The 27,517-nt window shown below is 40.4% G+C and overlaps 1 protein-coding gene across 2 annotated transcripts in view; it reads right to left on the bottom strand.

Annotated features, from left to right (window-relative positions):
• The window catches only part of LOC139131647 (gamma-aminobutyric acid receptor subunit alpha-6-like), a 56,875-nt gene that overhangs the window by 26,213 nt on the left and 3,145 nt on the right, over positions 1-27,517 (bottom strand). Inside the window, exons 1-5 of one of the 2 annotated variants that reach the window (XM_070697801.1) lie at positions 26,782-27,019; positions 26,392-26,597; positions 24,755-24,924; positions 10,220-10,287; positions 689-909 (exon numbers count right to left, since the gene is read on the bottom strand). In XM_070697801.1, the coding sequence (XP_070553902.1) occupies positions 689-909; positions 10,220-10,287; positions 24,755-24,924; positions 26,392-26,465 (533 nt within the window). In that variant the 5' untranslated portion in view covers positions 26,466-26,597; positions 26,782-27,019. Of the gene's footprint in view, positions 1-688; positions 910-10,219; positions 10,288-24,754; positions 24,925-26,391; positions 26,598-26,781; positions 27,020-27,517 lie in introns of those variants that run through there. The other variant, XM_070697800.1, reaches the window with a different exon arrangement.

Below are 27,517 nucleotides of genomic sequence, written 5' to 3'. Positions count from 1 at the left end.
TGTGGATTACTGACGGTTTGAGTGCTGAGCTATATGCACGTGTACTGAGTTGATGATAATTTGCAACATTTGTGATAAAGTGGATTTTTTAAAGAGGAAAATATCATTTCCACACTGGTGAATCGTTTTTACACAGGGAACATGACTTAGAAATGTAGGCGGTCAAGAGTTCGTAATTATAGTCGTCCTATTCAAATTCGCCCTTGTTGTAGTTATGTAATTTTCTCCACGACAAATATATGGATGAAGGTTCTTCTCTGGATTAATTAGTTTTTCTTTGTCATGTGCTTTATTTCAAAACATGTTTCTGGATTGTAGCAATAAGTACTAACCGTTTTTCCAGTGATTATATTTATTCTCTTGCATTAAAATGGTTTGTTCTCTGTTTGTATAATGTCCTTTGAGAAGGCTCTGATGTAAATTACAATATTTTTGTAACTCAGACTACCCTCTTGAAATAAAGTACAATAATAATATTTATAACCATACATGTCAAGTCCAGAGAGATGTTTCTCAGTGCTAAAGTATTATCAGTGCCCACAGTTGTCATGACACACTGTCTCTATGACAAGACAAGGACGTCTTGTTGGTGGCCTATTCATTGATGACCCCCCCCCCCAAACATACACACACGCCCACCCACCCATCTAGTTCAGGATTTATGATACCGTTTACAAACTGTACGCACCTTTGCGTGTAGAGCACTGTTCCATCTGGATAAATACGAAAAAGTCGGTTTGGTGTGGTGATGGTGTGGCCGTAAGACTTTTTCCCGTTGTGAAAGTAGGTGTCGGGATACCAGATACTCTCAAGCATGATGGTATTCAGAGATAGGATTTCGTAGGGGTCACTGTACGCCAGACGAGGGTCCTTCCAACGTTGTCGAAAGAAGACATCCAAGTGGTACTCCTGTAGCGTTATAAAAGAACCCTTTAAGGTAGCATGCGCCTCGAAAGTGAAAGATTTAAACTTTTGCTCAAACTTTCCTGAATGAAACTTTCAACCATTCTCTTACCAAATCAACAATAAAAATCGGGGGCCACCGTGCAAAGTTTGGAACTAGCGAAACAAATAAAAAACATGTTGCGATATTTGTAATTCAAAATGGCCGCCATTCCTGTGTTAACTCTATGGGGAAAATAAAACTTTGGATTTTCGAAAAACTAAGCCGGTGAAAGTTTTTCTTTTTCCAAGAGCTTTAAAATGAGCCCCCTCAAGTGGTTTATCAGAAAAGAATTGTAGAAATTTGAGAGTTCTCCTATCTGTCCCCGAGGTGCGTTCTACCTTAATACGAATTCAAATCATTAAGTATCTTGCATTCGATATCACTGGCTATTAAAATAAATAAAGACATGTGCAAATTCGTATTGTGATATTAGATGTAATTACACTACAGTAACTCTTAAAGGGGCAGTCCTCAATCCCTGGTTCTCGCATTTATACTTGTTGACATGAGTATTTACATGGTGTAAGCCCTTTGTTTTCCAATAAAATTTTCATTTTTAAAGCTGATAAATAGCCTTCCCCTTTAAAATTCATCTTGATATATGCAGTAAAAACCAGCAAAGACTCAGTCCGTTATATAAATATGGTCGTGCATTGTGTTAAACATTTTTTTTTGTCATTTTGCATTTTTAAAACAATGCCGGAAGTCTGCTAGGCCTTACTGCGTTGAAAAGATTTGCTCTCTCGTATGATTTCTATGCAACTCACGCTTCATCCATATTTAATTAGCTTTGTGAATATCCGCAATAAATGAAGCAACGACCGTATGTGCCGAGCTAGCAGTCTGGGGTCGATCTAAAGTGTAAGCTTTGAGAATCAGCGGAGCTGAAAATGTTTTCTCGCCAGTGAGCTGGGATAAACAAGTCGAACTAATATGCTCACACGACGCCCGCCAACTCCGACACTCGGCTGAGGTGAGGAGGGTTCTTTCGTATGCGAGTGATGCCGAGCGCGGGCTCATCCGGAGCACGAAGAAAGTGTTCCACGTGAAGCGACCTTGTCAAAAATTGATGACGGCTCAATTTATCAAATACTAAAGATAGGTCGTCTGCTGGGTATACAGTGATATTAGTGTTAGATCATTACGGAGCGATTCCGACGGGCGGCGTTTTAGCTGCGCATGTGCGGATCGATCTGTAATGGGGTATGAAGAGATCGCCCAAGTACACCAACTCCTCCGCGGCAAGGAAAAAAGTTTATCAGACGTGCACGAATCATCGAAGTGCATTTCAAAACGATAGTCTATGATAATCGCATTTTGGCCGCCAGAATTTACGAATTCACTCCGAGCCGATTTCTCAACGAAGAGAATATTATCAAATAAAAATATTCTGAGTTCGGCGTTTTGGGTTACTACAGACAGAGAAATTCGACTGAAGTGCCCGACGCGAAAAGAATCAGTGAATGACGACGTCCGTCAACAAATGATAGTGGAAGTAACAACAGACTAAAATTGGAAAAGACACACTATCAGATAGATCATTTCGGCAAACTTCCCATGTTTTCAATAAAGTGGAATTGGTTTATCATTTTTTAGGATCTGCTACCCATGGTGCTGATGTTCACCAAGTCCAAAGGTATATACGTTATCGATATTTTTTTCAATACATGCCTGAACAAGTGACATCTTCTTATCATGGAAGTCGATTCTGTTCCACATTCAAATAAAATATATATAGAGAGAGAGATAGCTAGCAAACCTATCAGATATCATAAGCAATATTTTTACAGTAAGATACGGGTACGATTGAATTATAAGAACTAACTAGTCAATGAAAAACGGAATCGGCTGTACTGAATACAGCCTTTGATATCCGTGAAAGTTGACACCAAAGGCATAGAAAAGTGCCGCTGAGGTTGAACATTTCGATAAAATTGGAACGAACGCGCGTCAATGAATTGCTGGTCACTCACGTGCACGCCCGGGGAAATTTTCAAGAAGTCTGTGCACACGTGACAGGTTCTATCAAGTCGAAATAAATCGCGTTTTATATCGTAAATCCATACAGACACAAAGACTGAAAAGGTAGGCTGAAGACTTTAATAATGCGAATGGAAGCGCCTTACACGAGGCAACAAAACCGCGTCATTGGTCCCCCTTTTCAAACTTTGTTTCATGCTTAATGAAAAAACATACTGAAATTTGCCGCTTTCTCACTCCTTACATAAGAGTTACAAAAGCAGTTAATTAACGTGGAGTGGGGATTACAGCTTTAAAACCCGTGTATAGTCTTCACGCCTGATACAGAAACTGGTGTTTGTATGCAATAATTCCAAAAACAAAATGGCGGATCCATCGCCTTACTAAAGTCAAGGTATATGGGAAAGGATGATACGAATCCGAAATCTTAACTTCTCTTCTTCCCCTATATGTGCCACCATCCTCTTTGAATCGCTCGCTATCAATTCCCATTGATTTACGGATGTGAAAATGGCGTCATAATGCAATTCGAGCCCAGAAACAAATACTCATACGAGAGCATATTGATACAAACGGCTTTACGCTGACGTGTCCTCCTCATACAGGGAGTGTAATACCAATTATAAAGTCTAGTACTGTCAAGTCCTTGTGATCGCATTGAATTCTTTCTAGTTCATAAAATGGCTTCAGGTGGTTAAATATCCCGCTGCATCGAGAATAATTGCTTTGAAATGCAGTAGAAAATTCGGACAATACCATTCAGTTTCGTATATCACATTATCTCTCCCACTTCTTGCATGTCAGACAGCAACAAATGGAAATCGCCAGGCAACAGCGGGGCTTCACAGCGAAGAAAACGTTGAAACTCTGAAAGCAGACCTCATGTCGGCTATTCAAACTTCAATTCGAGCGCTGAATTCATCGCCGATGGAATCTTAATTACTTGGGTGCAGCCTATCGTATTTAAATGACGTTGAGTCGATTTCAGAGTTAACGGACGAGATTATATCGAGCTGATCTAAAATGGACCCCGAAAGGAAACCGCAAGTACATTGATGACGAAATTAGAAAGTGTGCCAGGAAGAAGCCAGTCCCTGCTGCCCGCCAGTCGTTCGGATTGTGCCTGAGTGTTTGAAGCAGTGCACCAGCATACTAATAGCAAATTACACTCCTGAAACACCTGTTTTGACCATTTGTGCACTTTCTTGTGATTTCATAGAGCCTGTATATAAATTTACATTATTACTGCTAAAAGGTACATGATCAAAGATTTATCCAACGTCCGGTATGACCACCTTTGGACTTGCTTATGGCCGGTGGATTTGCAAATTTTGCTACTTTATCAATTGTAGTGTTCCCACTGGCTATAGGTTTCGACCCTGGCGAAACGTGATCGGCTGGAAAGAAGGGACTTAGCCATTTCCGCCTGGCGAAGTCAACGTAAACGACCGCTAATCATGACATTTACGTCCCCTCCCAGTTTACTTGAAGACTGCCATTTCCTGATGTTCGAGACACGACCGTGATCAAGGCAAGGCCATTTGGCAATCAAATCACAGAGAACTCCGCTTGTCCGGATTGCATTTCATTAATAAAAGCCTCTTTACAAAAAAAAACCGAACTCCAGTCACCTTCGTAACAGCCCGTCACCATTGAGAGAACTGTCACAGAACGCCGTCAAAAGACTGACGTTTGTATCGACTGGAAAATTGTTGTTAATTGCTAAAGCACATGGTGTTCCGCTCGTACTTGCCTATTTGAACAATTCGATTACGGGCGATAAATTGAGTTTGGCTAAAGCGAGCGTCAGGGCGTTGGGAAAATCAACCCGTTTAGTTAGAGGACGGGCGAGTGACAGTCATACTGTCAAGACAACCTAATAAACTCGTGGCAGCCTACATTACTCAAAGTACAGAACATCCATGTTGAATGTACCGTTTCTACAAACAATGGGTTGCTGTACTTCAGCTTTGACCCACAGCACTATTTCCTAAGCAAAGATAAACATTCAAAATATCAAGTGATACATGTGTTCACGTCAATACGGTGCGAGATAAACCAGAGGAGTAAAGAAATACAATACATAAACATATCAGGTTTAATGAAATGATTGCACGTTTAACACCTTTGTACCCAATCAAAATTTAAGGAGACTCGTTGCATTGCTCCCGGCGCTGATTAGTACGTAACACCTCTATATCATATTGTAAGTGTCGCCATGACCGTTCTATGTCGAATAATTCGTTTCCCCTGTGACACTGCCATTGCTTTGAGGGAAAAAACGCCAGTTATGGCACTGAATTATGTCCCTCTGTATCCCATGTTAATGAAAGCTATCAGATAGATGCAGACCTGTCTGAAAAACTCCCCCAGCTCAATAAGCGTACCTATCGCCGTGATCGACAACAGTAACTCGTTTTACCAATGCGCCTTCTTCGTGAAAGCCTAGATAGTTTGCGTACCTCAATTTTCCCATTATATTTGAGATGTGAACCATTAGAATGCAGCATTTCTTGGGATCGGGGGCTTACATACATGCAATTTAAGAGCAGTGACCCTAAGAAATCGACAACTGATCTGAAGAAATAGGAAGCGCCGAGCCTTGATGACTGAAACGTGAAAATAATGAAAAGAACGAAAGTCGGAAAATCACTTCACAATGGAACAATGGCCATTCTATATTCTACCCACTCAATCACTTCAAGTAGACAATAGCATTGTATTATATGCACACATAAATATTAAAAATGAATCGTTTGGGAAGCTCTAATTTGACTTGAACGAAAACGTATTTTACATTTGCTTCAGACTGACATCATGGCATCAAAGGAGAGTTTTGAAAGTGCCTTCTGTGGGTAGCTGTAATACTCTTTTCCATCCCTACTAAGTGAAACGGCTCTCTACTCCCTCTCATCATGCTTAGGCTAAAGGAGTTAATTCACTCTGAGTGCTGCTTAGAGAGTAAAACCATGTCATACAGACGTAGTGAGATGATTTACGGAAATCTAGAAACAATATGGCGTCTGCACTGTAGCCCGCGCATCGACACAGCGCATGCACACGTCCACGTGATCGTTTGAACAGAAAATGGCCGCTGTTCGAATGGCGGATGCGGGAACTTGTGGACTGGCTGCATACTAACCCTCTGTCATCCGATAAACATCAAATCATAAAATACTTTGGCTTAACGGGCCACAAACTCGATTATATCAGTGATATTTGTTTATTTTAAATGGGGAACTGATATCATAACTTTTTTTTTGGAATAATGGCCCTAACTAGTACATAGGCGTATATCTAAGAGAGGTCATTAACTTTAATGACGCGATATGCTCCATTGAATAAAACTCCTGATTCGTGTAAAACATATACGAAAGGGTGTTTTGGGGGTGGTTTGTTTTTTGGGTTTTTTTAAGGTTTGTTTTATTATTTCTGATCTGTATTAACATGTATTGCATTGCATTAGAGTCAATCGTTTGACACAAGTCTAATATGCTGAGGTTATCAAACTAGTAATGTTGTCAGCATCTCTTAGGATTTCGGTGAACTATAATGTACATCGGTCATTAAAGTTGTAATGAAGAAACTCTTGGAAGCTGCAGGATTACATTCTTGTTCAGCTACAGTATCTCCTTTCCAATTTTGAATCTGTTTTGAGAACGAAAACACCCGCAGGCGTGTTTTTACAAGTGGGGGAACACTGTGTGGGCAGGGTCGTCTGAAAATAATTATCACGGAAGAACGTTTTGAAACGATAGTTAAGCCGCAAAAGTTCTTCATTTTATCACTGTCGTATATGCACGTAGAGATGGTACTGTTGAAGCATGATACCGGCATATTCTAAAATTCTTCGGGTGTTAATTGGATACCACCACATGATGTATATAGCATTTTGAAGATCTTTCCAAAATCTTTAACCCTGTGACCTTATAATTATCACTCTAAAAGCTACATGTATGTAACATTCACAAGAACAGAAGAAAGAGCAATTTGAAAATTACTTTTCGCGGACAATTCTCGCGAAGTATGATCTGTAATTATCTGTTCGAATAGCCTAAATCAGACCGTCACTAGGTATGGTCTGTCAGGAATTACCCTCGGGATGTACATGGTATTCTCTTCGAATTTGTAATATGTCGACCCTTTCTTTCATTAATTTAACGAGGAATGAATAAAATCGAGAGGGTTCAATCAGTGAGTGTGCTCGCAAAATTGGCAGTTGTCATACCGGAGTATTTTTATCACGATTTTGTTTAGCAAGACTAATTTGTATTTCACTTCCAGGTCGACATATTGGAGGGTGGGTAACTTTGCAACGAGCGACACGTGATGTGAATTTGATGCATTGTAATTGTCAGTGATATAACACGGACAAGGGTATAATTTATCATAATTATCGTTGGTGGATTTGGTTTGAATCGATGCATAATTTAAAGGTGTACATACGCATGCACACACAGACTTATGGACAGTTACATATTAACCGATGCTTGAATGCAAGTATAAATGTGAACAAAGTGGCAACGAGTAAAGGCGTATATAACAGGCATGGTACGCGATACCGATGTATCAAATGAAATTTGACGTTTACACTGCAAACTATCGTGACTTACTTCAGTCTGCCTGCATCTCTTCGAATTCAGAACAAGCTCGCAGGTTCAATGAAAAATGATGACACTCATGTCGAAGAAGAGAGTTCTTTTGCCACGGACCTCTGATCCCCCTAACAAATTAGAAATAACTTGCCAACCCAGAGATACACCAGGTCCCCATGATTAGTTAATGTGATTTACTGTGATAAATATAATTGCGCTGGCCGATACAGAAAAGATGCGATGCCGCTTACAACGGAGCTGGCTCTCATCGGATTGAAGGCACTAGGGCGATAGGTAATGCGGAGGGACAGGTTAATTACAAGGACGAAGAGAACACATCGGCTCATTGGTCCCCTCTCAGTGTTTCAAATTTGCCTCTTGGTTCCTTCGGGACAGAGACGGAAGTGCCCTCTTCTGCTTATTTGTGTGGCAAATTTTCCTTTCTTACAGGGGCATGAATTCTTATCGTGGAAATTTTGATGATAGGCCATACATTTACCCGCCTAACATCCTTGTTTTCTTTCCACAAAGTACTCTCTGTCCTGAGTTCATGATGACGCAGTGATTCTGCGAGTAAGGTTCTCTACAGTCTGCTCTGGCCAGCTGAAAGCTGAAGCTGAAATATAAACTGGTGTGGGATAAACAGGCCTGTGAAAACCTTCGGTGGAAACAAAGACCGACACGGTCTCCAAAACGCTGATAAATACTAACCGGGTGGTTGAACGAACAAGACTTTACACCCACTTTTCGTAAATAGGCTGCTTTGAAGATTAAAGAGTTTGCGATGTGATATCATAATGGAACATGTGGTATTTTTTATGAACGTGTTATTTTATTGGCGATATGTCGAAACCACTTAAGTATCACACTTTGCACGTTTTCAAATATGACAATATTTGCCCTAAAATCCAGTGACTTGCAGAATCATGAATAATTCATGAACTGCGGAATACACAGGATTCTAGGACCCTTAAGAAAGAAAAACACGATTGGAACTAATTTGGGATAATTGTATGGTGAAGTAATGTTGATTTAATCTACAAATGTTATCTCATTTGCTTTTCTTTTTATATTACACACTTGTTTTCATAAGTAATTTGTAATATTGCAGCATCCAGCTATATGGCATCTAACACTTTTGAGAAATTTGCAAATTCTATGAAAATCCAATTGTCCCAAATTTGTTCCAATCGTGTTGAAACGAAACATTAAGTGCAAAATATGTAGTTCACCTGGTTTCGGTGCAAAGGTGCAAGATAATATAACTACTTCGTTATAGCGTTGTCAGCTATATTAAAGATATCAACCATTCTATCCTGATTTAAGGGAAAGCAAGCTCGATGTACTGAAAAATCGTGTCCCGTTTCAAGAAATGATCTCTGAGGATACCAAGTTGACATAATTCTTGGATGTCTAACTGACTGTACACGTTAGGTAAAAATAACCAGTGACAGCAGTACTTTACAAAACCCACACGTGATCTTTTGCTATGCCTGTTGTTCTTTCCAATAAAAAGAACAGAATAAAAATAATCATATTGATGCGGATTTGAAAATATGTACAATGAAGGGGTAAAATTTACATATACCTTTACCAAAGATATTGGAATATTTGTCTGTACCTAGTGGGTTGAGCATTGCGATTCGAGTCCCCTCGGTTGGAAAAGCTATTTTCGACAAGGATCTTGATTTAAAAATTGAGCAGCTCTTTAAAAATTCAACAAGAAATTCTCATCTTTCAAGGAACAGAAATTGAAAACTCGGATGGCCTTCTGGGCATATACACAATTCACATTTAACCTGCTCCGGTAGAACAGATACCAAGAAGATGAATAAGATCCATGCCAGCTAATTATCCACACTTGGGCGATTGGTCGCTAGGCAACAACTTTCTGAAATCGAGCTTTCCAATTTGCCTGAGTTTTTTTTACTTTTTTCTGTCGTCGATTTTTATGCTCAGGGAAACAGCGTTTTACATTATTCATTCTGTAATTAGACAAAATGCTGAGATAGGTGGTTTCAAAGAGAGAGAGAGAATACCGCGACATTGGCCAAATTGAAATATCAAATGAGGACTGGTCTACGTGTCGATGGACATGAGTTAGCAGGGTTCGGTACTGAACACCTTAATTTCAGCTGGGACTGCATTTTAAACGTAAAATTTACAAAAAACATGGGAAGACTGCCCGAAGGGAAAGAAAAAGAACCGAACGTTAGAGATTATATAATGACTGGCGAATATCAGAGTCCCGTAGAGACGCAGTTAATGTAAAGGCCTTTTCGGCAACTGTGGGAACTGAATAAAATAACAGCTAAAATGTTTTAGGTAGATCGCAGATTAACCTCAAAAGGGCATCTATAGCTGAACCTTTGCTCAGACTGACGTTTGTTGAATATAATATCGTATGTATTCCGGGTCTAGATTTTGATTCATGCTATTTCAATGGCCCGTGTTGTACAATTTCACGGCGTTCTTTTCAACAATCCACGCGCCGTCCGGCCTTCGGGGGAGTTTGTCTTCTGAGCGGAGGATTGTACAAATAAAACCTATTCTTGATGAAAATCATCGAGATGAAATGTAATTGAGCGGAAGTCAGGGCAAGGAAAATACAACCTTGCAGACGAATAAGAAGTGAGTACAGGGACAACCGGTTTTCTTAACCATCCCAGGATGCAATAGGGGATTCATGTATGCTTACCATGTCGACTTCTACCACGGGTCCAATACTCAGTGCATATATATCGGCTTCAACTAATACAGGCGCACCTGAAAATATGGAAATATCGACGTAAATCATTCGAGAAACGGCTACTCTGTTGATAGCTCGCACAATTTGAGGCATGACGCACACACTCTCATCAAGTTGAACGACGCCAGTCGCCTTCTGGTGTAACAGATTGAAAGCACCAATGATGGACTTTGAACACATCTATCCTTTTCACACAATAGTATCATACCGCACTATTTCGTTTCGGCTCACCAAAACGCCTCCTTTTAAAAGCGTAACTCTGCAAATAGCTTTTTTTATCTTTCAGAAACTGCGACTTAAGGGACAGCTGTCTACGTAAGGTCGATTTTTAAAAGTGAGTGCCCGCACACAGCGGCAAGTTCTACATCACTAATATGTTCTGAAGTCTGGTTTAATGTAGGTACTAGACCGAGCTCATTGACGTCAATCGAACAAAAATCAGAATCTCTGACATTAATGTAACTTAGCTTCCAGCAAGAATCCCGTATATCACGGTAACATCTGAATAAGTAGGGTATATTAAACAGATGTCTAAAAGGGTGAGACAGGAAAAATAGGTTCTAATGTACATTTTCTGTCCTTGTTATAAACAAATCGGTCACGAATGTAATTCAGAGTTAACCTGCCAGCGTGCAACGTTAACCTACATCTCTTGGGTCCTGTTTTTGTAAATTTGACGCACTTAAAGTTTGATGTCACCAAATCTTGGACGCAAGTTTCGAGTCTTGTAAAACTTAAATATCATTTTTTTGAGCCATCACGATATTGATAGTCAAATTTGGGGCACCGCACAAAATAAAATTGCTTTTACTTGTCGATTCTTTTCTCAACGTCGGCTGTTGAGGATCCCGCTGACGCTATATTAAATAAACGTCAACAGCTCTCGAAAAAATATCAGCATGAAAAGCTTGAGGAATTTTCACCTTACAACCCGCCCATCCGTCCAACGAAATTGTTTCAAAACAAAGCCTGTGAGAATGTTTTCGCGAGATTCGTTGGATAAGACCCCATGTGATGGAAATACACACTATTTGCCACGGATCTGATGAAAGGCAGGACTTAATTGAGGCTTCCCTGGCCCCTCAACACGAGGCTGGCCGTGCTGGATTCACAGTCATCGCAACATGTTGCCGAATGGCACACAGCTTCGCTTTTCTTACTGTGTATCCTAATCGTGTCTGTCAGAAGCAAGGCATTAATATATTTCCGTTTTTCTACGGGTAAATGGCATTCGTGGGTTCCACGCTGGAGATGTCAATATTCCAAGAATAAATCTACGCCAATTATCGAATCCCGATACCCATGCTGTGGTTCCCTATTAAACTGGAAGTCCTAAAATACAGATCAGTGCCTTATCTCATCGCTTTGCCATCTCACAGAGAGAGGCGCACTGGGCGTTTCTTATATACATCGAAACCGTCTCAAAACTTTAGCGGCCACTCACCATATGATAGCGTTGAATACAAATGCACGGAAAATCACGTGATAAATTAAAGATACTTAGAAAAACCTGCGTATGAGTTAAGATGAGAGTTGTGGAATACGAGCTTTTGTACAGAAAGTGTGGATGCTTAACACTTGAACTTTGCTATTTTGGAGGTTTTGTTTCTTTTCATCAACTTGTCGACGGATGATAACGCGGATGAGCGCTTTCGTAAAGTCGTGCGATGCTGTCCAACTTAAATGATTGCGGACCTTGATCATGGCAGTCACAATAACACACTTAACTGTGCGTTTTCTTGACTTTTGACAGTTGAAATTAAGCATTTGACGGGGTAAAAAATGTCTTTGTTGAGTCGTAAATTCGATTTTTTATAATTTGGAAAGATCCAAAATTAATATTAGACGTCCAACACGTCTTTGACAACATGTACTACCCGCTACACTGGCGAAGTCAGGTTTCCCAACAAGAAAGATTCATTCAAGCGTTTGGTTTTCCGTCTTTACTTTTACGACCTCGATAGCAGAAAGGTAATTGATTCCCTCACATTCTCCGTTATAATAGATTTCGCTCAGTTTTTGCAAGTACTCCCGAGTATAATTTGAATCAAGCTATTGTACACACCACCAAAAATGTATCCCCTCGTAGCCAACAGTGGTTTTACAAGGCTTCGAAACGAGGGCATTTTCTGTCGCCGATTATCCTCGTTGCAGAGCGGTGTATTGGAGAACAGTGAGTTCCCATTTGCCATGGCACTTCCGTATATGTAAACGTTCACACTGGACATGTGCCACTATGGCACGTTTCGGGTTAGCCGTCGGGGGAACACGACATGCGTATTCGACAGGTTGTCGTACCCCAATGCCTCGTTACAGACAACTGCACGTATGTAACGAGATTATTTGAGTATGAACAGTAGCGTTTGATAGCTTTCACCTCGCTGGCATTTTCGATCGACAAGCCCCACAATGCGTCCCACAAGTAACAGTTGCATTTTATGGTCTCTTCGCAAAATTTTACATTAATGAAAGTAGAAACTTTAAATGAGGCACTTTAAAAGGCACAAGACATAGTATGAGGAGCTATTGAGCCAGAGTAAAATACACCTGCTGCTACTGTTGTCCATCAAATATAAATAAATTGAATTAAGATAAATAAATTAATATGTATGAATTAATTGCTAGACCTTAAAAAATAATATTATTTTTCAGAAAAATAATTCCGAAACCAATATATGTATCCACAAAAACATCGATAATCTATAGATGTAAAAATCTCCTCACGTGACCAGCCTTTATAGCCAATCATGTAGCCAATATCTAACGTACACCTGTTGCCGGTAAAAGCGGTGATTGCCCGGGCTGGATTGAATTTCTACTTAATAGGACAAAATCGAGGGTGTTAAGAAAGTTGGCCATTGTGTAAAGAGCAACTTTCAAAACTAACGCGCCATGCGTGCAGTTATTCTATTTAATTCCTTTCGCATGCCGGGGTAGCGTTTAGAGATGATTTCTATATTTAGAATTGACTTCGCTCGTCGCTGTTACAGTATGCAATCACAGTTGTGATATTTTTATTACTCCATTTTAAACGAGGGTGAAAATTCTCAAGTCAAACTCGTGGAATTGAATAACGGGTTCTTGCCATTTGTGGGAAAGCCTTTCACGCAGACGTCTACGGCCGTACTGGGATCAGAGTCGTGAAGCCGCAAACCAATTTACTGCGGTCATAACATGTTTATTAGGAATACCGATCAGGCCAGCACTGGCTGCAGTGCCTAGCCGGTATCATTTCAACCACTATAGGTGGCCATGAGATGAGAACTCGCATATACTCCTAATGCTCCAAATTCCACATGCCATGAGTGGAAATCCCGTGTCACAGAGCGACTCAACTCTCTTCTATTTTGCCCTGGTCAGCCTGTTTTTGCCTTGCATATATATCCAGTTGATTACTTTAGGTCAGTGGGACTCCCATCCCCTTCACGGGGAATCCCTGTCCTGCTGTCCGTGTATAGCTGATGCTCCGATCACTCAATTATTTCTTTCGGACATGCGCACGTGTCTAGGCAAACCTAAATGATACGGAAAGGAGCCATCTATTTCTGCCCGAATAACAAACAGTAGTGCCAGGATGTTTCCGGCTCAAGTGTATTTACTCAATATTGACTTGATCAAGTCAGAGACATGACTCTGTGAGAGGATATCCACAACTCAGTATCATTTAAAGGGAAACAGTCGTTGGAACTGCGCCTGTGCGAGTTTCTTGTTTACCAACAATATATTTCGTGCATGATATCTAGATGCACCTCATCATTATACCTGCAACATTTAAATTATACGATGTAGATAATGACAGACATGTTTTAACTTCCATCAATCACCATCGTACCTTGGATACAGTGTTTACATTGGTCGTATGGGTCCCATACGACCTTTGAGCGCTGGTCCGACGATTGTATCCCTTTAAACGTACCAGTGAAAGAAAAGTATCGTCACTTCTGATTTGGGCACGAATTCTTCTCATGAAAATTCTATTACAAAAATATAATACTTTTAACACTACCATTCTATTGCATCTCCGGCATCAAAATTGTCGTAAAACACAGTCAATTAGCCCAAGGTTAACTGTGAAAACCACCATTATCTTTTTGCCCAATCAAGAAGCGTTTGTATCCGTATTACCCGCGGAGAAATGCGAGGCCAAAGGCACAATCATCGAGAGAATGGACTTCAACATCCGACGGACATGATCGAAGACCTTGGGCGCTGATTCATATTTCACACAACATCAGCAAAGACATCAATTTTAACACAAGATTACATTATGTACCATATTGCCATGACTAAAGATTGCCAGTCACGGAATCGCTATCTTAGCTATTTTTCCAGAAGTGGATGCATTCTCAAGTGAATTGAATATATTTGTAGTCCCTATAACTCCAGCTACTACAGCGCAGGGTGGCCCTGCAAGGAACGATTGAGTAGAATAGCAAAACAGTGAAGCAACAGTTCATTGCACCGAGTTTATCAAATGCGGCCAAATACCATTGCCTTCGACCAGGCGGAATATTTGAACAAGCACTTTAGACAGCGGCCTTTCTTGCCCGAGGAAATACGGCAGACAGTAGTTAATATATGCTTGAATCTAGGGTCTTTGGTTTGTTGCCATTAGCTATAAGGGTTTATCTTCGCTCTGCCAAAGAGTGATCAGATGAGGGGGTCTAACCTGAGGAAAACATCGAAACGAATTATGGAGAAAGCTTTGTGAGAGTAGTCAGTGACTTTTCGAGTGTAAAACCAGAGTAGAAGTGACATTTTACGACAACACAAGGGCGTCTGTTCTCCTTGACGTGATGGTACAACTAACGTCGGCTCCATCTGACCTCTGACTCCGCATTACAACGATGTCGAAGAAGAGATTTGACAAACAATAGGCTAACTTAAAAATTGTCACGTGGTTGTGGTTTGGATTACCTTTATGTACTCAGCATGTCAATAAAACAAATAATACTTAAGCGAGGATGGTGATTTCGGTGATCCTGCCCAGATAGTGCACCAGACGGACGCTCATTCATCATGGCCGAAGTACATCACAAACAGGCAGGGTTTTATTACCGTTGTTGTTTTAGCCTAAAGCAAAGGCATGTATAGTCTTAGGGACAGAGATTACGAAGGGACTAATGAGGAAATTACCCACGCGGAGGATGTTTTTGTAATACTAAACACATCTCCATAAGAAAGATGCATTATAACCCCAAGTCACAGAGTGCTGGCAGAGCTGGGTATAGAGACAAATGTCCTTGCAATCCGATTTTTAAAAAAAGTGTACGTATGCTGGCTCGCGATGTCAAGCAAAAATTGCACAAAATGGAACCCTACAATCCCTGAAATTGGCAATACATGTAGTAAATGATATACAACAACCTATACGAGATCATTGGCCATATACTTGGCTTTATTCATCGATTTCAATGAGTACCTAGCTCGCTTGGAAAGGTAATGTGAAAGATACAAAGATGATTATGTTTTTATTTCATTACTGAGAAGTAGAAATGGATACATATGTATGCTAGATGATGTAAGACCTAAACATGTACATATGATTGTGTAAAGGGTGCTTTGCATTGGAACACGTATTCGAGCGATTACATCAAAGGGCATAATACATAAAGTTTGCATTCTTCAGCCGGATCAGCTCTTTCCAAGTCAAACGAAACCCCAAGTCAAGTATTTTCACGGACTTCAGCAGTAATTCAGTTGGCATATAAAACGCAACACGAAACGAAGCTTGTAGAGTTTGAAATCAAACACGATAATGATCGCTATTACCCTGGGCTTTGCGTACATCATTTGGAGAGCTAGATTGGATATCGTTCTAATCGCGTTGGCCTCTCCAATTAGGTCATGCTCAAGGTGAAATGTATTGGTGTCTTTTTCTTCGTTTAAGGATAATACCTTTCTTTGCCTGATGACAGCCGTACTAAAGAGCTGTTTAAGGGAAAAAACTCAATGATCATATAAGTCGTCATACCAAATACATAGGGTAGAAACTATTAATGGTTCGTGTGTGGCCCTCTTCGTCCTTATTTTTCAGTTGGCTGGGTTATTTTATACCTTTGTTTGAATGTTTATATGTTCCTAGCCAACGTTATGGTTAGTTTATTTGTTTTTAATGGCATACTCAGGTATTTCATCGAGTCTTATGCTTCGTCGCCCAGTATTGACATTTAGTTGTTTACAGCGTCACTCTGACTAGAGCAGTTCTCGTCTCCAATCGTCCGGCGATGACTAACTCGTGTGGATTCGCGTCATACCCGCATCGGGACAATTTCACACTCGAAGGACTCTCGGAGCAAAACATTAGCTGGCTGCAACAGAAACCCGTTCGCTTTATGCTAACGTTGATTATCACCGCCGGCGGTGCTCAGTGTTGCCGCTGCCGATGCGTGCAGACTCGTACTCAATGAATACCAAGGCAGGCCTCGGAGTCACTCTCCATACCCGATAAGGCAACCTTTCATTGGCAGGCTCTTTAACATTCAGGTCGTCATACCAAATACATAAAGAAATGGTATTGTTATTTCTTTGTGGGCATGTTCAACCGACCAAGTAAGTGCTTGCCCGCCAGCCGTTTCCCGGTGAAAGTTATTAAAATTTTGGAAATGTATAAAACGGAGAAAGCGACATCATTCTTCGTCTTGTTAAGATTGTAAACTAGAGTTGTTAAAAAACCGAACATTTATGGTCAGGTGGTTTCCAGCTGAGTGTGTTTTGGTGGCGGGATAGATTGTATTGTATTTTATTTTTACTGACTGTGCATGGTTGCCCGACTGTCATTTTATATTGTCACGTTATTACGACCTGATGATACCATATAACTATGTATTGATTACAGCACTAAAAAAGTGTCTAGTTATTTCCATGTAAGGAGAAGGTTCAGTATATATTTTCCCTATCATCCCTCTTATATCCTAATCGTCAATGTCGTCACTGAATGGACACAGATTGGCGGTCAACGACATCATCTAAATTTCTAAAACTACCCGAGGGCGGAGTACAGATTGTCTTATCGTCCGTCAACTTTTAATCTTTACGACGGCCGTATTGTACTCTCATCCGTATTGCGATACGTACAATTAATATGCTTCACGGCGACCGCATTTCCAATGCGCTGTGTGGCTACATGAGGATGCCTGGACTAACAACATAATAGCTAGGGGGTCATTTGTACTGTAATCTTCAGAATAATTTTAACCTAATGATGAGCTTAAATGGTACGGTCCCCTAAAAAGGGAAAATATATCCCCCTTTAATTTCCTCTTGGCTGCCTCGCGATGGCAGATTTGTAAAGACGCATTCACTTGACGTGGTAAATATTAAGAAAGCGAAAACCAATATTTGTTAATGTCTTTAAAATTGGAATATTACAAATTTACTCTCTGGGGCACTCGTTCTGTGCAAATAATCAACTATATTGACAACCGTTTACGATTCAAATGCCGTTCATCGGTAATTTGAGAGCAATGTCTTCACATAGCTATCAACACAGCAAAATAAGTCTTGATACAGCGATATTTTTTGCGATATAATGTAAACTTGAAATTATGACGGTCGCAGCGTGCCTTCAACATTGATACATTCGCTGTACTGACAGTAAATTTTAAATGGATCTGTAAGCATAAAACGTTGTCAATAGGGAGTATGCGTGTTTATTTATTGTCTTGCGAAACACGGAAATCGTCTTGCAGGGCAATTTTGAACGCGTTATACAATTTCATGTTAATATTACCATTGAGATGTGAACAGTCTGAAGTGTGGCACTAAATAAGACTAATTCATGCATTCTGTTTTTTCAGCCAGCAGTCTATGCATCGTAAACATATGCTCAAACATGCCACAACAATAATAAATCGCGGGGGCTATGGATTAACCTGCGATCTCCCGTATGGTGCTGACAAAGTCGATGTACATTGTTCTGAATACAAGCCAACAATTGCGACAACTTGCTGCGCATTCTTCCAACCACATGGTCCAGCCTATTTTGAAATGACGTGAAAAAAAATGAGATAACAATCCTCAGATAATGAGGAGAGCGTGAAAAATGGCCCTTCCCTTCTCATGAATAAAACCGTAGCTCTATTGAAGCAAAAAGGACCTCTGTCAATACGCCAGGGCGTAGGGGTTACCCATGCAATACTGCGACTAGTTTTCAAGTTTGCACCATTAGTAAAGAAAATTAATGTTTGCGTGTATTTCATCATTATGAGTATAGAAAATTTAATGCTTTCAGTTCTTTTAATCATTTGAATCGAGAATTGATGAACCTCCTAATGAGTAATGTCCTCGCCAGAACCACTCCTTTATGTTCTGAATGTTGGTGCAAGCCTCGCACACGTTTCGTCGGTGGTGATCGTACATTTCCTCGTTATAATGGGAGACCTTTTAAAATTTACAATAAATTATCCTCATTAGCGATTTCAGTGCAAATTAATAAAACTCTCCCATGATTCAGAGCTTGCATCCATGCGACTTTTGAAGCTTTTCCATTCCGCTTGCTGTTCGATTGGAGACATTTCGTGTTATTTATGACATTGTCACCCGCTAATGTACTTTCAGTAAATCAAATAAGAACAATAATTTATGATTACTGTCATCTTCTGGCAAGATTTCACCTTACTCAAACATTTTGTGTGCTGGTTGCTATTCTGTTTTGCTTTCCGTTTTCTGCCTTTTTCATACTTAATGGGTCATCTCGATCGTCCCATTTCTTGACTATATTTTTAATCCTCCTAAGAATCGGGCAGACGCCGTCCATGAGGTGGAATGTCGTTCTTCAGAAATTGGAGTGAGACCATTTTTTGCATCCGTGCGTGCGAACTGACTTTGCACGTCATATGCTGTTTCGGGCATTTGTATCGCAAAATGAGAGAACCAGGGCCGTTGTACACAGTAAATATGAGCCACACGCAATAATTTTCTCCGGTTTTGAATGTAAAGTGCATGTCATCATGAAAAAAAAACAAACAGTCTATTTATAAAACCCCTCGGAAATTAATTTAACGGTCGAAGAAGATGGTACACAACTTAAGTTACAAAGGTCAGTCTTGCTAAAACCGAGTAAAAAAATTGAGTAGCATTAATTTTTGTTGGGATTATGGTAATAGATACGGCTTCTTAGCTGAAATGGACACTATAGTTTGTTAACAACGGAATGCCCATTACAGCGGCAGTGCCTCCGAGTAATTCCCACACCTCGCAGGGCGCGGGATTTTTTCTACGACTCGTGAGTCCCATGCTATTCAAAACCCGGGCGGCCATTAGCACAAGCACCATATAGGAAAGCACTGATTATAGCGCCGGAATTTAGTCGGTGTCCCACGGTTTAGAGAATTCCATGTCGAAACTCTTTAGCCTTGCATTTATCCGACTATGAGCTATGATAATAATTACAATTAGCTGACAGCCCAATTATGCCAATATTCTGCGGCGTTCGGAGAGCTCGTTAGAGAGATGACAAGCACGCAGTGCCGCTGTGGTGAGGAGACGCGATTCCCTGGGCTATTTCAAATCTTGACAACAATGTTGACACGGTAATTCATCAAGGAGTTGACTGGCTGTTTTAACGGGATCGTGTGTATAGATCGGCCGTTTATTTTGCAACGGTACTCAGTGACTGACTTTCTGACCCGGCCATTCGCGGAAGACGTTCAAAATGTCCGTGATCGACTCGGTGGGAGTCATTTTAATAGGTACAAAATTCTCCATAAGTAACACACCAATGTGTAATTGGTCATACGTGCATATAATGGCCTTACATCTCGCGAGAATAACATACACGCCGATGTCGAATTAGCATCAATGGACAGAAGAATTTGCCGGAATGTCGCAGCATGAGGGAATCATATTTATGCATAACATTAATCATGTTTGGAAACTCTGGGGTTTTTTTAATCATTTGAACCCAGATATCTCTACGCTTTTTAATTATTAGGGATCGGAGTAAAGACCCGGTGGGTGGCAAATACCAAGCTCAACGGAGAACTATATCGACCGATCGCACAAAGCAGAAACCTGCGTCACGCACGCCGCTTAGCCCGGGGTAGCTTCACAAGTAACTCAACGCTTTACGAACGATTACCGATCAGGGTGCGATACTATGCGAGTTTGAACTTTACAAAACACATCAGTGGGTCTAACTGATAGTATCAATTCGTCATTTCTGTGGCTTTTTAAGAACGTCTGGTAAAATTGTAACACGTAAAGGCAAATGTTAACGACTAAATGGTCCGGTTTACGACGAAAAGGACGTTTTATTAAGCACTAATTAATTTCAGAGTGTCTTATTATTCATGTTAACACCGTTGAACGCAAATTTAATAAAATTTTACCGCGCTTCAAATACTTTTAAATTAGATTTTGTTAATGAATATACAATAACTACGGTGTCGGCAGTAGAGCAAATCTTGTTCTTCGATGTATGTATGTATGTATGTATGTATGTATGTATGTATGTATGTATGTATGTATGTATGTATGTATGTATGTATGTATGTATGTATGTATGTATGTATGTATGTATGTATGTATGTATGTATGTTTGTATGTATGTATGTATGTATGTATGTATGTATGTATGTATGTATGTATGTATGTATGTATGTATGTATGTATGTATGTATGTATGTATGTAAATGTATGTATGTATGTATGTATGTAGTAGTATGTATGTATGTATGTATGTATGTATGTATGTATGTATGTATGTATGTATGTATGTATGTATGTATGTATGTATGTATGTATGTATGTATGTATGTATGTATGTATGTATGTATGTATGTATGTATGTATGTATGTATGTATGTATGTGCATGCCATATTGTGTTGTATGTGCTCAGGTGGTCATACACTAAATATATTTCTATGAAGTGTTACGTCACTGTGATGAAAACAATGTTATCGGCGTACAGTTTTTTTCTGCAGCTGAGCGTTGGGCTATGACAACGTGAACTTCTGAACTATGCGCCAAAGATAATTTAATAAACAGTTCCGCAGCAGCCCTAGGGCAGTAAATCAAAAATTTTGAATGCATGACTATGTGATGTTTGACGGAGAAATTTTATCTCGAGACTTGCGGGGGAGACAAAAAAAAATAAGTTATCATGTGGAACGAGGACAGATTACATTGAGTCTGCTCGACACATTTGTGCCTATTTTGCATTATTTTGATTTAAGAGATACCACGCCTGCAGATTCAGTTTTTCCTTCTGGAGTCGTGTAGTAAGCTTTCAGTTTGATTTGATCTACAAAACATTTCACTCATGAAGACTATTCCGGAAAGGATTCGGGGTTGGAGTTTTTTTTTGCCTGGCACACGGCTTAGCGTCTAATATTGATGTAAAAGGAATAACAACGAAGTTGAGTGTTAGGCCTGCGCATCGACAAAAACAAATTTTGCCCCGAAGCCAACGCAGCGAAAGGCAGCGAGAATTACTCAACCAAATTCAATTTAAAACTCCAACTTTGCTTTCACTCAGCCATCTCGCTGTGTGCTTTCCACTCGTTGCAAGCGGACAGGTCAAACAATCGGTGCCTTTTTACTGGGGCTCTCAAGTCAACAAAGGCCAATATGGGCAAATGTAAAACGCTGACACGTAAAAGATACGCGATTCAGGTATGCGTGTCGTGAAAAATCGCCCGTTCACTGGAAGCAACACACACACAAGCGCAGTCTTGACAACTCATAATCGATGGAGGAGAATCGATCAGTGTTTTTTAGCCATCAATTCCTTTTTTGCGTGAGGTTCTATTGAATTTTGCTCAAAGGCCCGCCGACCAGAGTGTGATACATTGTAAATGTTTGAAAACAGTGAAAAGCGATGAGGCAAAATTGCCGTAATTAGAAATCTCACATCTGATATCCGCCAACACATTTTCTGTGTGCACCCATGGTACCGTTGTTGGACACGAACATACTGCATATTTAATTCACTGTATATCTGTGTGTCCCCTCTCCCTTTCTTTCCACTTTAGATTAAATTTTTAATCGTGCCAATTTTTTTCCCATAGAAGCATCCTTTTTTTCATCAACATTGATTTGTCTACATTTTTACAACGGAGCGTCAATCAAACATAAAGCGGAATAATAAGCCAGGAAATTATTTTGTTATTATTCAGCCCTCATAGTTCAACGTGTTCATCTTTTCATACAGGATTGCTTGCCAGATGCATTTTCCAGGTCATCAGCGTTTATAGGGAATATAAATAGGGCCAACAGCGTTTTTGAAGTTTGTCTTGAATATCGCAAATGACCTAAACCGCCCTTTGGTCGGTTGTTGAACATTCGCTATGACGTGTTTTCATAAGTCTGCAAGTATAATGTGATCTCGTCAACGATGCAAAGTCGTCCCTAAAGCTTCGCATCACCAGTTCGCCCACACAAATGCGCTAATTTTTCAATGTGAGACATACAGACAGACAGACGTACAGATCCCGCACATACATACAGACAGACAGACGTACAGATCCCGTCATTTTAACCATAAGCAGCCTGTGACTTAAACATAAAACCCCAATATTGCATTGAATGAGCCCCCATCATGCAGATGCTATGGTGCACGCACACATCTGCATAAGTGCTTTGTTTCTTAAAATGAGATGTCTCCGGTTACTCTAATACCAGGCGCTCTCTCTCTCTCTCTCTCTCTCTCTCTCTCTCTCTCTCTCTCTCTCTGTAAAAAAACACAAGATGCAAATTCTTTTCCAGTAAGCGCTCATTGCAAGGTCTGCGTGCAGGTATCATGACAGCCAGTCATGAATTCCCGCCCTTCACGCCAAACGATCGATCTCAACGCGCGTAATAAGAGATTAACACTAACGCGCTGCTCGCTCTGAAGAAATAGCTCACAGTCCACGTCGGCACAATAGTGTTAAAATGCGTGTTATGTTTAGATGGTGTAAACTCAGCCAAGCTATTGACAGGATTAAGTGCGCAGTGATTTCCACTCGGCGGGCTTTCACCATGCGACTAGCAGAATGATCAATGGTTATTGGTTAATGCACAATTCAGTTGCCTAGCAGATTGATGTTTGTGTGATATCATGTTAAGTGACGCAACACACAGTGGAGGCAGTAATCCGGCGTAAATGGTGTTTGCTGTGTAGTGATTTCAAGGAGGAATTTACGAGTGGCAGTATATTTGTCCTTTGTCAGAATATCTATTTCGTCACATCATTTGACATGTTCCACGTATTTCAATTTCCTCAGCGACATTTCTTTTCATATTTTTATGCGCCATATGCGTTTTGTAAATGTTGCTTGGATACCTATACGTATCACTGGTTGGGGTCGATTGGGAAAAAAACAATGAATGGAGTAAGATAATTACTGAATCACACTGAAGTTAAAACATCAAACTTCGCACCTCGAATAACAAATTGGCAATATGTCACACCATGTTAATGGTATACATGTCTGATGTATGTGTGTGCATCTCTGTCTGTCTGTCTGTCAGTCTGTATGTACGTACGTACGTATGTATGTATGTATGTATGTATGTATGTATGTATGTATGTATGTATGTATGTATGTATGTATGTATGCATCTATACTTGTATGTATACTTGTATGTGTGTAGGTATGTGTTTGCTTTGATGACTGGCTGGCTGATTGGCCTGCCTATCTATCTATCTATCTATCTGGATGGATGGATGGATGGATGGATGGATGGATGGATGGATGGATGGATAGATTGATGGATGGATGGATGGATGGATGGATGGATGGATGGATGGATGGATGGATGGATGGATGGATGGATGGATGGATGGATGGATTGATGGATGGATGGATGGATGGATGGGTGGGTGGGTTAGCGAGTGGATTCTCCAATGTTTGCGTGGATTGGTATGGTAGGGTGGTACAACATGTGAAATTCCCCACACGATTTGTACACATGGATATCATTGCGCGATGACTTCTTTTGTCCAACTCATTTCTGCTCAGTTTCAAATCTTACATCGTAAAGTACATAAATGTTGAAAATTTTAATGGCATATCAGACAAACAGCCTAGATATCCGAATAGGTGGGCAGCTTGTTTGAAGCATGGGTAGATACACACTCTAAGGCAAATATCCTGATGGGTGGATTTATTGGTATAGACATAAATTGACTGATAGAGAGATCTAGAGACAGAAAGCGGGGTAGGTAGGTGGTCATGTAGCTAGCTAGTTAGATGGACAGATAGATAGACAGATAGATAGATAGATAGATAGATAGATAGATAGATAGATAGATAGATAGATAGATAGATAGAGAGAAATAGACAGATAGATAGATAGATAGATAGATAGATAGATAGATAGATAGATAGATAGATAGATAGATAGATAGATAGATAGATAGATAGATAGATAGATAGATAGATAGATAGATAAATAGACAGATAGATAATTAGATATATTGGTTGATTAATTGATTGATTAATTGTTAGGCGGGCGGATTTTCTGTTTATCTGCAGGAACACCATTTTGAGACTCACCTCCTTGTCCTGGACGAAGAGATTTGTCGTACTTGGATTCATTGACTATTCGATCGAGAGTTCGGGAAAGGTTTTGCCGGGCTCTTTCTAGGTTGTCTTCGAGATCTACGAAGATGATCGAGGCTCCATCCCCAGACCCTTCGTTCTCAGCTTGCACCAAGAAGTTTGTTCTACGGATCGAAGGAAAATGTCAACATTTGAAAAGTCCACGTATCAGTCATTCAGAGCGAAACCTGCCATTCTGAATAAACACTCTAATAATCCTGGCCAAACAGGGAGATCGGTGTTTTGGTTTTATATTTAATCTGTTGGTGTTATGCTGGCTGAGGGAGCATGGATTCTGTACAGATGCTTCCGAGATGACAAAGAATTGACTTGAATTGGCATTCAGTGATAGGCACGGATGATTGAAATGAAGCCATTGTTTTTACTCGACACACTGCACTTCTTTTCGAAGCCTATTAACTTGAACGAGTCTGCATTCCGGCAATTGCTTCGTTCACAGGGTTTGTCGCACCGTTTTAGGTGCGCTATTTCTTCAAGAGCGAGAGACACAGGGCGAGTTGCAAGTGGGAATTACATTTTTATGAGCGGGCAAGATTATAGATCCACACACCATTGAGATGATTACGGAGCCTTTTTTTATTGAAATCAAGATGAGTAAACGTCATTTGTTTTATGGGAATCTGAGTTATATTTTCCGAGGTAAAAAAAGGGGAGAAGATCGTTTGATAGCTGTCCATTTTAAAGGAGAACGTGCACACAGCGGTTGTTCCGCTGAAATAGGATGGGAGGAGAGATGCCCTCACAGATAGCCACATATGGGCTGAACAAGATGGGAACCGCTCTTGTGTTATATGGGACATATATTTTATCGGGACATCACAAACAAATTAATGGCAAGGAGAGGAAAGTTGGATGAGGTAATTAATAATTAGTCGAGGTAGAGCGTGCATAAATCAAATTAAAAGGGAGAATGAACTGACAAGCGGCAAATGTACGATGTAAACGCTATTTCGCGTCTTGCGTTCTTCGGGGACAGTATCAGACAAGATGGGGCCGAATCAAGACACTATCAAGTTATATATGTAATATTTATGTGCCGGGTGAACTTTTATAATGGTTCGTCCATACGTTTGCGGCCTAATGTATTTTGGTCTACGCAGTAAATGGGAAAACCCTTTATACCTTTATAGATAATAAACTCCGAATACAGTTTTATTCAGGCGGGGGCTAATCTGATGTGTGTCGTGCAAACAGACCATTCTTTGATAACAAAAAATATGAACGCGCTTTAAAAAGTCAGGCCTCGTAAATAACGTCTACTTTGGAACAAATCCATTCCATACTGGGGCCTGTATGCTTTTAATTGACTTCCGCCTCGCCTGATTTTTTATTCTTCCTGTGTTAAATAAAAAAAGAAACTGTTTAACGTTGACACGGTTAAATGCTATGGGTCTCATTGCTTTATTTGTGTGTCATTTATAGAAAGACGGAATGGCATATTTTTTTCTGAAATAACTCTCTTGTATTTGTTCAGTTTAACTACACAATGAAAACACATTAAGTCTGACGAGAATTCCCAGGGAAATACCTGCATCGCGCATGAACTTTTAAAGAAGAAAATCTTTACTTACCGAAAGAAAAGCATCTGCAAAAATAGAACGGTAAGAATTGCCAAGCATGACAAGTTACTATTGGACCGCACCATTTTACGGTGTTACCATGGAGCCGAGGTAATGATTGTGTTATCGGTTATTGTAGTCACCGCTTGGGTTGGCTGTCACGATGCTCAGCGTTCCCCGTAGCTACCTCCACTGCTAGGTACGTGTAATTTTTGTGTCTGAAAGGGCAGACATATATGTGGGTATATGTTAAAAGAAATCGGCGAACATGTTATGGCTTCATTTATATGTTACTGTGACGAAGCGTAGAACTGCGCACATTACGTATTGCAGGAACATATCATGCAGCAGCGTTGAGTTCACCGCTTCAACAATGCAATATTACAATTAGTCCTACCATACCTGAGGTAGAATTTTGAGAAAAAATCGATTGTTCAGACTTCGATGTGTTTAGAGGAGACCGGGAACCGCTGCAAACTGAAGCGTTTGATTGCTGCGAAACGGTCGGACTGCCTGCTAAACGGTACAGCCGCGCCGTACGGGTGTACACACAGCGCTTATCGCCACAGCTGCATAACGGAGATAGATAGCCAGCGATGGATTACCGCCCGGCACGCTGCTGCCGCCCTCCCGCGGAATTGTGGGATAGAAAACAATGTCGCGCACTCAGTAGGTGTGACGACACAGACTTTATGCTAGACATTACAAGACTTGCAACAGTCGTAATTTAGCGGCCCATCCATTACTTTTGTGAGAAAGGTTATTAAAAATGCTTCTTTTCATTACGGATAGGCTTTGAGAAGGTTGACAAAGTCTTACACTGGACTGTAACACGATCCAAACGGATCATGATGTTGAGTTTAGCTGTAGGGGGATCATACGCAGCCTTGCTTGCACGGCTGCAATTTCGTTCATCGGCTTCATCTAAAGCCATTGGTCTTCGATTCGATAACATTACATATGTGGCGGGTCGCGTACACGAAAGAGTGAACTGCACAGTTATTTCTGAGAAATAGACGGCGACTCTCCGAGTTCAGCATGACTATACGATGCTGGCAGGCACCATGTTGCGCTGAATGCATCCTTGTTTTAATATCTCGCAGTCGGTTGTCGAATTTATGCCGTAAACGACAGAAGA

This window comes from Ptychodera flava, chromosome 4 (assembly GCF_041260155.1).
Source record: "Ptychodera flava strain L36383 chromosome 4, AS_Pfla_20210202, whole genome shotgun sequence".
NCBI classification, from domain to species: Eukaryota; Metazoa; Hemichordata; class Enteropneusta; family Ptychoderidae; genus Ptychodera; species Ptychodera flava.
The sequence above is the reverse complement of the archived record's forward strand: the minus strand, read 5'-3'. Positions and strand labels throughout refer to the sequence as shown.